Source organism: Megalobrama amblycephala, linkage group LG23, assembly GCF_018812025.1.
Source record: "Megalobrama amblycephala isolate DHTTF-2021 linkage group LG23, ASM1881202v1, whole genome shotgun sequence".
Classification (NCBI taxonomy): Eukaryota; Metazoa; Chordata; class Actinopteri; order Cypriniformes; family Xenocyprididae; genus Megalobrama; species Megalobrama amblycephala.
The window spans coordinates 7,144,059-7,154,738 of NC_063066.1; the positions used below are offsets into that span (position 1 = coordinate 7,144,059).

Consider the following 10,680-nt stretch of genomic DNA (forward strand, 5'->3'; position numbering starts at 1 on the left):
CATTTCGAAACGTATCGAATCGTTTACTGAAATCATGTGACTTTGGCGGTTTGATACACGCTCCGAACCACTGATTCGAAACAAAAGATTCGAAGCTTCATGAAGAAATCGCCCATCAGTAGCCTAGTTTCTTGTGTTCTTGGTTGAGTCATGTTCCTACATGGATGTAATGTTTGGTTCACTCATTTGCTTCACTGGTCTTCATGTTTGATTGGTTTGTTTGTTGATTTTTGTTAATAAAACTCATTGCATTTGGATCCAGCTCTTTGTTTTTAAGTTCACACTTCTAAAACCAAATACTTTAACTTTCCATATTCAATAACATGCTAAAACTATTCCGAGAGTTGTCATGATGATTGAAAGCAGGTTGTTCAATTCACCAGTTCATGAAGTAAAATATAATTAGGACACAACAAGGATAACAACAATACAAGAGAATAAAGAAATAAAATGATTTTTTTTTTTTTTTTATTAGAATTTCATGTCAACACTCCAGCTCAAAAACAAATACTCTTAATTAGGATCCTAGCCTCATTTTTTAATAATATGCAAACAAAACAAAAAAATCAAGAAGAAAGTTAAGCTAAAGGGTGGAGCACTCGTGCAGAAATCAATCAATAATGCATCAAACTTTGTACAAACCCCTGAAGTCACAAGTGACAAGCTCTCCCTGTAGCTAGTTTTACTATGGATGAAATATTGACAGGTTTTAAAGTGACAAGGCATAGAGGTGATTGCTACTTAAAGTGGTCTCAGACCTGTCTGCATCTATTCTGGTCTCTCATCCAAATGCATAGGCAGATAAATAACGAAACATGCTACATAATCCATCAGACATATGGAAAATTTTTAAAGCTCTATCCTGAATGACTCCACAGTCTGTGTTTTACTCCTTTCAGAACATTAAAAATAAATGTTTTATGGGAATGACTTTACATTTTTAATGTTCAGAGTTGTTTTTCTTTACAGTGGATAACTTAAGTTTACCAAAGTGCATTTCTCATACCATGATACACAACAAAATCAGCCCTACCTGGCAGGGACTGATGCAGTTTTTAGTAAAATCAAAATAAAATGAATGCATTTTTAGATATATTAAAACAGACAAATACTACCGATCTCATTTTATACTGGCTAAATGTATAATTGATGCAGCTTTCCTATGCTAATGCTGGCTTGACAACACACTTTCCTCTAGGGACAGATTGTGAACATTCTTAAATGAAAGGGTCATTCATACAGTTACACATGGCAGTTTCTCTATCACACTGACTAAATCCCTCTTGGAATAATCTGGACAAGTTTAAGGGAAAACGCCTTAAGTGGAAAACAACTGCAGCTGTGACCCATAAATTTACAGATTCTGCAAATGTCTTCCTTTGGAGTGAAAGCACAGCAGGCAATGATATTCTCCACTGCTTTCACATTACAAGCATTGTTTAATGGATACGCTGAGAGATGATTTTTGTAAATAAAAATGTAGAAAAATGGGTGCCACAGATATAATGCATTTTTGTATCCACTATATAGGTTATTTAGAAAGGCAGCAGTTTTAAACTTCAGTCACTGTAATAACACCAAGATGGGAAACTATGATGTGTTCATTTTCTGAATTGGTGTGTAACGCCAAACTACACATTTTCTTACTATAGAGTGCCACCTACTGGTTATACTAGGTAACACTTTCAAAACTGAATGCTTAAAGGTTTCTTGATGTTAAATATCTATAAGATCAAACTATTTTATAATCAGTTATAATTCATTACATATATTACAAAATGCTGTATTTAATATACACTGAATGCTTCATATAGTTATAGAATACTTCATCATTACGTCAGCAGCACTGACTTTTAAAACAAGGAAATTACTTTCTCTAAATTGGACAGGCATGATTCAGCATGTGGTCTCTTGGTCAAGGTTGAAAATGAGGTAGCAGGTCTCCAGATGGTCTGTCCCGATCATGTGCTGGAACTGTGGCTGCAGGTCTTCTGGCGTGAGGCCATTCAGAAAGTGCTCACTGATTTCCTCAAAGACTGAGGCTCCAACATCCTCTATAAATCAAGAAAGCAGAACAGCATTACATATGCAGAGACACTGATTTGTTGGCAAACAGTATTCATAGCTATAATGATATTTCTGTGTATATATATTCAAATGCTATGAAACAATAAATGCTCTCCAAATCATTCATTTAGACCACTGCAACCTTGATTTAAACAAAATCTCATTTGACTGTTAACACTAAATTTGAAGTAGGTTGTTAAAGGGTTAGTTCACCCAAAAATAAAAATTCTGTCATTAATTACTCACCCTCATGTCGTTCCACACCCGTAAGACATTTGTTCATCTTCAGAACACAAATTAAGATATTTTTGATGAAATCCGAGAGGTATCTGACTCTTCCATAGACAGCCATTTAACGACCACTTTCAAGGTACAGCAAGGTACTAAAGACATTGTTAAAATAGTCCATGTGACTGCAGTGGTTCAACCTTAATTTTATGAAGTGAGAAGAATACTTTTTGTGCACAAAAACAAAACAAAAATAACAACTTTATTCAATATCTTCTCTTCTGTGTCATTCTTGTATGATGAATCCTCTCGGATTTCATCAAAAATATCTTAATTTGTGTTCCGAAGATGAATGAAGGTCTTATGGGTGTGAAACGACAAGAGGGTGAGTACTTAATGATTTTTTTGGGTGAACTAAGCCTTTAAATTAATCACTGAAGCAAAATATAATTAAAACAGACCAAGGAAAGAAACAACAAAAATCAAGTGAGTAAAGAAAAAATAATAAACTTATAATAAAATGTTATGGTTACACTTCATGTCGATGGTCCACTTTAGACATTCTACTAACTATAGGCATTTATTTAGAGCAGCAACATGAGATATGAAAGCGAGGTAAAAAGCTGTAAAAAGCTCCTAGAACACTTATAATTTTCAAAAGCTCATGTTGTCTGGAGTTTTTTGTCTGTTGAAATTTTTTAGAAAGATATTTTTGCAGTGTTTTGTCAGCAACAATCAAAAAACGCATTAAATAACAGTACAACCTACTGAAGAGATGTATGTCTATACCTCACAGCTTCGCTTTCATTCCCATTAAAAATCAAAGATGGCGCTGCTGTGAATAAAGTCTATAGGTAACTTTGCAACTACATGTCAACTAACTCTCATTATTAGAGTATTATTTGACTGAATAGGTTAAGGTTAGGTGTTATTATAATAAGTTGGCATTTGGTTGCAAAGTTATTTATAGTTAGTAGAATGTCTAAAGTGGACCATCGAAATAAAGTGTTACCAATTTTATATGTGCATGTTTACCCATGTATTTCTCTTTTAACAGTTTCATTGTGACAGAGAAACCGCCTGCATCTTTGAGCTCCAGTTCCACATCAAATGCATCATTTTCTGAAACACAATTCATGGCATCTCTGGCATAGCTGACCACCTCAGCCAGGTCATCATCCTCAGCTTCTTCAAAGTCATCTGGATATTCAGAGATGTCCTCATCATCAGACACAACTGTCATAAAAAATACATGCAGAGATTACAGCCCATGCCTGTTGCTTTGGATGCTGCCTCATAATAATAATAATAAAACAATGGAAAAGATTATTAATGATTACATTACACCCTTACCGCTAGATTCCTCAAATGCCTCTTCAACCACATTAGCAAGACTGGAGGAGACATCTTCCCTCGAAACGTCCTCGGAGGACGCATAGCTATCATGTTCGTCAAAGTCCTCTGAATAATCAGATTCTGTTCCTTCATGGGGGATTTCCTCCTCAGCACAGGGTGATGTCTCTGTTTGCAGTGTCTTGTCAGAGACAGCCGAGGCACTATCTGTTTTGCTTTCCATAGATGCATTTTCTACATTAAAGTCTTCTTTTGTTTGAGGTCTGGATTCAACATTCACCTTTATAAGTTCTTTCTCCTGATGCTCGATGAACTTTCCCAGATGTTCTTGTACGTAGGTCATACTAAGTATGCTGCTCGCACTCGGTCTGTTCTCAGGAACCAAGGACAGCGTTTTCCCGATTAATGCATGGATGTCTTCCGAATACCTCTCAGGGACTTTGATGTACTCCCCTTTTATGATCTTGTAAAACAGACTTAGGAGATTTTTAGCTTCAAAAGCTGGTTTGAGGGCACAAAGCTCATATAGTAGGCAGCCAACAGCCCATATGTCAGATTTGGTGCTGTATGGGACATCCTGACAGAGTTCAGGACTTAGATAACTGGGGGTTCCCACACAGGTGGAGGCCATATCCAGTGTGTGGTTCATAATCTTTGATATCCCAAAATCCCCAAGCTTAATCACACCTCTCTTGGTTAACAGCACATTGGAAGGCTTGATATCTCTGTGAAGGATCTTTTCAGAGTGGATATAACTGACGGCCATGATAACTTGCACAAACCAGTCCATAATTTTGCATTCTGCAAAGTATTCCCCGCTCTTCTGCTCTTTAATGTGGTCATCCAGCGTTCCTCCATCACAATAATCCATAACAATGTAAATATTCTCATTAGCTGTGTCAAAAAAAGTTTCAATCCATGTTATAATATGAGGATGCTTCAAGCTCCTGAGAATATCTGCCTCTTGCAACACAACATCTTTGGTCTTTGTTTTTCGGGAACTGTCCACATGTATTCTTTTGACTGCACAAAATTTCTTTGTATCAACATGTTTCATCAACATCACAACACCTGCTCCTCCTCTGCCAAGAGTCAGGACTTTCTCATATTTCTCCATGTTTTGATCCTATTCATTCACCAAACATCTTCTTTATGCCCTTACTGGTGGCAGAAGCATTTCTTTTGTCTCGGTGAGAGCTGGATATGATTATATTAACATTTATCTGGCGGATATGAAAATGTCTGATATGTTGGCAAACAGTTATTATATGATCCTCCAATTAATAAACTGGTTGAGTCGGCCAACTAGCCAAAGCGACAGCTGAAACAAACTTTTTTGAAAACAAACATCTTTAAAATCTTTATTACCTTTGCGTCATCATGCCATACTGACAGAAAAACTCAATTCAATTATGTATTTTTTAAAATTTTTTTTAAGATAAAGCGTCGTTTCTCGTGTCAGCAGCAGAAGGCGGCTGTGTTGTCTTCCTGTTGTTACCATGGCAGCTCACTCTCAACAAAAGAGAATCTGATTCGTTCCGAGCTATATCTGCCTAAAGCCGAATAACTTGATTAAAATGACGAATGCGTAGGCTAATGTAAAATATAACTGCGCAAAATTAATCACATCGAGCATTTTAATGTTTTTTCTGCAATAAAAATCAGTAAAAGTAGGCTATATTAGTTGGACGTCATCATGTGGCTCTGCGGCGTTCACGAGCATCCTCGCGAGGACACATTTGCGCATAAAAATAATCAAAAATCATACTATTATAATCTGTTTAAACATAAAATGCAAAATACAGTTGTAGTCAAAACATATTAACCCATATACTGGTCATCACCATGAATAATAATAAAATAAAATAAAAACGATCATCGTTAAAGTGAAAACACAAAACTGTTCATCCCTGCATCCCAATGTGCATACTATCCACCCTATCCGCCCTAAATAGTATTGAATATTACTAGTGTCACATACTATTTAGGATGGATAGTTTGCACATTGAGACGCAGGCCATGTCTCTTAAAATGTATTCAAGCGCATCCTTTCTACTCATGTCTGCGCAAAGCTATATATTTACACTGTATTATATTTTCATATATTCGGGTTCAGTTGCATTTGCATGTGTTGTTTACTGCACAATACAGACTGAAATATCGTATACTGTAAAACTGAATGCTGAAAAAACCTGACGTGCAATTTTCAGGCTAACCGCGTGGGAATCAGTGAGTTACTCGCTCTTGTGTGCTGCTAGCAAACACATCCGACACGAGGAGACAGAAAATGCCACCAAAAGGAAAGGGTGGCAAAGGTGCTAAAGGTAAACAACAAATATATGATGCTGCAACAACAAAATTTAACAAACACCATATCCAAATGTATAGCATGTGTTTTGACTGTTGCACTAATATTCGCTGATGTGCTAGCTAGCTAGTGTTTGTGGCTAACAGATTGTAAATATTGTTATACTCTTGTTTTAAACAAGACCAACTAGTGTTAATGAAACCATTCAGGCCATTGTGTACTGTAATGATCATTGTACTAAATGTGCTATATAAGTGTTTTAAAGTAAACAAGTTTGCTAATAAGTGTGAAATACGTGAAGAATGTGGCCTGAATGTGTGATTCGCTTATTGTGGGTAATTTCAAAATATACATATTATAAATGGATAAATATCATAGTTGCCTAGTTGTACTGTTTAGATGCTAACATAGATTTGTATTTCTGCAGGGGCTGCTGCTTCAGGTAGTGGGGACAGTGATAAGAAGGAGAAGGCTCAGAAAGGAGGGACAGCAGTAAAGGTAAACGTCTGTATATACTGCAGGGTTATTATAGTTAACTAAAATCATAAATCGTAAATAAATGTTAACTGAAATAAAATATTATATATATATATATATATATATATATATATATATATATATATATATATATATATATATACACTAAAACTGAAATACAAATGAATACAAACTGTATAGACATAGCACAAAAACTATTAAATATGACAACTTTAAAATTAAAATGAAAGAGGAAAATTTAAAGATTAAAAATTAATTCAAAATATTAGTTAAAAAAAAAAAAACTATAATCAGGGTTTTGCGGGTCTTAAAAAAATTCGCCCTTACACAAATTATGGCCTTCAAAAGGTTAAAAATCAGAGCAGAAAATCTTAAATTCATAAAGTTATGACACTAATGTTGCATGCATTGCAAAAAAAAAAAAAAATATATATATATATATCTTCATCAGATTTTTTGTCTTGTTTTCCAATACAAATTTATAAACATCTTTGGTACTTTCTTGAGATTAAAATGTAAAATGAAGTCTTGAAAAATCAAACAGAATGAAGTGAGTTTATGCTTAAAACAAGAACAATTTTCTGTCAGTGAGTTATGAAAACTTCCCTTTGAATTAATCTGGTTTTTCTCAGCCCATTGGCAGATATTTGTTCTTGTTTTAAGCATAAACTCACTTTATTTTGATACATTTTACAGAAAACAAGACTTCATATTTTATTTTATTTTGTATCTCCAGTGAATACATCTTTATATAAAAATCTTTAAACTATTTTTGCAGTGTGATCAGAAGGAAGTAGTTGAGAGCAGCTACTTTTTTTTTGGGTAAAATTTATGAAAAAGTAATGGATATCTATTGGAAGTTGTATTTTCAAACTCTGGAGTGTTTATAATACAACACATTACATTTAGAAAACATAAAAATACACTGATTCTGTGTTCCTATAAATATACAGTCAAACCAAAAATTATTCTGACGTTTTTTATATTTTTGGTATATTTTTACTAGTGGGTGCAGGACACTATAGTTCATTTATGTAAGTGAGGATAGCAAAATAAAGTAAACTGTGGCATATTATACCCAAAAATTCTTCATACAGTGGACTACCAGAAAAATTGGGAACCAAAAATTATTCAGACACTTTGACCTGAACATGTTTTGCTTAAGTGTTCTCTGACATAATTAAGATTATTTTTTTCTGGCACAGTTTAACTCTGAGATCTTGTCATATTTTATTACCATTTTTTTAAACTATAGTGAATAAACTGAATTAATGAATGAAATGTTCAAGTTGTCTAAATACATTTTGGTTTGACTGTACATTTATATGATAATATGAATATTATGGATATGATTACATTTATAAAATGAAGTTTACATTACATGTTAATTGTACATTTATAAATGTTTATTACATGTTATCATTATATGAAATTAAAATAACCTTTTCACTTTTTATTTTACATTTCAGCTGCCTGTATTGGCATTGTCTGTTGTTGCTTTACATTTTTCCATCTTACTGTTTTAATATAGTACAATATGCAAATTTGTTTGCAAATATGGAAAGGTGTCCCAGAAGCCCTTTTAATGAATGATGTGAAGTCTCATTGTCACTGTCAAACCGCTATTTAAATAAATTATATTTTTGTTGGTTATATCTTTTTTTGGGTCTATTTTCTAATAGGTTCGGCATATTCTGTGTGAAAAGCATGGCAAGTGTATGGAAGCCATGGAGAAACTCAAATCTGGTATGCGCTTCAGTGAGGTGGCAGCACAATACAGTGAGGACAAAGCCAGACAAGGAGTAAGACATTTCTCATGTGTAGAACAGTGTATTAGTAGCAGTAATGTGTCTTATATGATATGAGAAATAATCATTCCTATAGGTGCTGTGTTGTTGTTTTATCAGAAAATGCCATTCAATGCAATTCTCTCCATGCAGATCCCTCAAAATATAATTTTCATCGAACACTGAACCCATATTATTCTATAGAATTTCTCATAATAAATCAATTTCTGTCATATACTGTTACAACAGACACACATACAGCACACAGTGATACTTGTCGACAATGAAATTTGCTATCCTACATTCTCACTATTCAAAATCTGATGAAAATAAGTTATATAAAAGAGCATGTTCATATTAATAATAATAAATAAATTATAAAAAGTGTCTAGAAGAAGTCACCTGGAAGAACCTGTTGCCTAGTACCTTCAGAAATGTATATACACTATATTGCCACAAGCTTTGGGACGCCTGCCTTTACGTGCACATGAACTATAATGACATCCCATTCTTACTCCGAAGGGTTTAATATGGAGTTGACCCACCGTTTGCAGCTATAACAGCTTCAGCTCTTCTGGGAAGGCTTTCCACAAGGTTTAGGAGTGTGTTTATGGGAATTTTTGACCATTCTTCTAGAAGCGCATTTGTGAGGTCAGGCACTGATGTTGGCGAGAAGGCCTGGCTCACAGTCTCCGCTCTAATTCATCCCAAAGGTGTTCTATTGGGTTGAGGTCAGGACTCTGTGCAGGCCAGTCAAGTTCCTCCACACCAAACTATCACATCCATATTATGGACCTTGCTTTGTGCACTGGTGCACAGTCATGTTGAAACAGGAAGGGGCCATCCCCAAACTGTTCCCACAAAGTTGGGAGCATGAAATTGTCCAAAATGTCTTGGTATGCTGAAGCATTAAGAGTTCCTTTCACTGGAACTAAAACCAACCCCTGAAAAACAACCCCACACCATAATCCCCCCTCCACCAAACTTTACACTTGGCACAATGCAGTCAGGCAAGTATCGTTCTCCTGGCAACCACCAAACCCAGACTCGTCCATCGGATTGCCAGACAGAGAAATGTGATTTGATACTCCAGAAAACATGTCTCCACTTCTCTAGAGTCCAGTGCCGGTGTGCTTTACACCACTGCATCCAATGCTTTGCATTGCACTTGGTGATGTAAGGCTTGAATGCAGCTGCTCGGCCATGGAAACCCATTCCATGAAGCTCTCTACGCACTGTTCTTGAGCTAATCTGAAGGCCACACAATGTTTGGAGGTCTGTAGCTAATGACTCTACAGAAAGTTGGCGACTTCTGTGCACTGCGCCTCACCATGCGCTGACCCTGCTCTGTGATTTGACGTGGCCTACCACTTCGTGGCTGAGTTGCAGTTGTTCCCAATTGCTTCCACTTTGTTATGATACCACTAACAGTTGACTGTGGAATATTTAATAGTGAGGAAATTTCACAAATGGACTTATTGCACAGGTGGCAACCTATAACGGTACCACGCTTGAATTCACTGAGCTCCTGAGAGCAACCCATTCCTTCACAAATGTTTGTAGAAGAGGTCTGCATGCCTAGGTGCTTGATTTTACACACCTGTGGCCATGGAAGTGATTGGAACGCCTGAATTCAATGATTTGGAGGGGTGACCCAATACTTTTGGCAATATAGTGAACCTGTTGTTTTACAGTTTTGTTTTTTAACCGCTACTCAGTAATTTGTTATTCAAATTCTGCTAAAGTATCAAAACAGCCTAAAAATCTTAATGGCAGCTTGTATAGCTTAAAGTTTTGGTTTGCATATGACAGGGTGACCTTGGCTGGATGACAAGAGGATCAATGGTGGGACCATTTCAGGATGCAGCGTTTGCACTACCCATCAGCACTATGGACAAACCTGTATACACGGATCCTCCTGTGAAAACAAAGTTTGGCTACCACATCATCATGGTGGAAGGCAAAAAGTGATCCTGCTTAAATAGACTTGGAGCTTGTGGTACAATCCACTGCATTTACGAACATTTGCAACAATGCAGTCATGATTTTTTATATCACAATGTAAATATGATCTAATAAAACTGATCTTAATGAGCAAACTGTTGTGTTGTAACATTTGCTTTCACATGCTTTCCATATGCTACTATAGTTTTTATAACTACAAAACAATAATATTTATATAATATTAACAAATAAAAATTAATAAATATAATATTAATATCCTGAGTTATATTATCCTAAAACACCAACAATACTTACTGTCTAGAATATGATTTGGATGTTACAATTAACTTTAAAAACAAGATTTTTTTTTTTTGTCCAAAATTAAGAAATTATTGGAAAGATATATTCGACGCCCTTAAAGAAATCTTCCATTTTGAAATCCCAGAACACCCTACAATTGCCTTTCTAGGTGTGTGTCCAGAGGGCTTTGAGGGT

General features: G+C 35.4%; 2 protein-coding genes across 2 annotated transcripts; one reads left to right on the forward strand and one right to left on the reverse strand.

Moving 5' to 3' along the window:
* Positions 1-458: 458 nt before the first annotated feature.
* nek12 (NIMA-related kinase 12) lies at positions 459-5,738 on the reverse strand. Its single transcript, XM_048175627.1, has 3 exons — positions 3,649-5,738; positions 3,331-3,531; positions 459-2,054 (listed from the first exon to the last, which is right to left on the reverse strand). The coding sequence occupies exons 1-3, from the start codon at positions 4,763-4,765 to the stop codon at positions 1,897-1,899; spliced, it is 1,476 nt and encodes a 491-aa protein (XP_048031584.1). The 5' UTR covers positions 4,766-5,738; the 3' UTR covers positions 459-1,896.
* A 54-nt stretch (positions 5,739-5,792) lies between these two features.
* pin4 (protein (peptidylprolyl cis/trans isomerase) NIMA-interacting, 4 (parvulin)) lies at positions 5,793-10,340 on the forward strand. Its single transcript, XM_048175634.1, has 4 exons — positions 5,793-5,972; positions 6,384-6,454; positions 8,137-8,256; positions 10,054-10,340. Exons 1-4 carry the CDS (start codon positions 5,936-5,938, stop codon positions 10,210-10,212), a joined length of 387 nt encoding a protein of 128 aa, XP_048031591.1. The 5' UTR covers positions 5,793-5,935; the 3' UTR covers positions 10,213-10,340.
* The last annotated feature ends 340 nt before the right edge of the window (positions 10,341-10,680 follow it).

What these genes read in the sequence shown, in the direction of transcription:
- pin4 (XM_048175634.1), top strand. Translation starts at nt 5,936, where the DNA reads ATGCCACCAAAAGGAAAGGGTGGCAAAGGTGCTAAAG. An exon ending in GGGTGGCAAAGGTGCTAAAG is followed by an intron (nt 5,973 to 6,383) that starts GTAAACAACAAA and finishes GTATTTCTGCAG; the next exon opens with GGGCTGCTGCTTCAGGTAGT. An exon ending in AAGGAGGGACAGCAGTAAAG is followed by an intron (nt 6,455 to 8,136) that starts GTAAACGTCTGT and finishes ATTTTCTAATAG; the next exon opens with GTTCGGCATATTCTGTGTGA.
- nek12 (XM_048175627.1), bottom strand. Translation starts at nt 4,765, where the DNA reads ATGGAGAAATATGAGAAAGTCCTGACTCTTGGCAGAGGAGGAGCAGGT. An exon ending in GGCATTTGAGGAATCTAGCG is followed by an intron (nt 3,532 to 3,648) that starts GTAAGGGTGTAA and finishes TTTTTATGACAG; the next exon opens with TTGTGTCTGATGATGAGGAC. An exon ending in GTTAAAAGAGAAATACATGG is followed by an intron (nt 2,055 to 3,330) that starts GTAAACATGCAC and finishes CTTGATTTATAG; the next exon opens with AGGATGTTGGAGCCTCAGTC.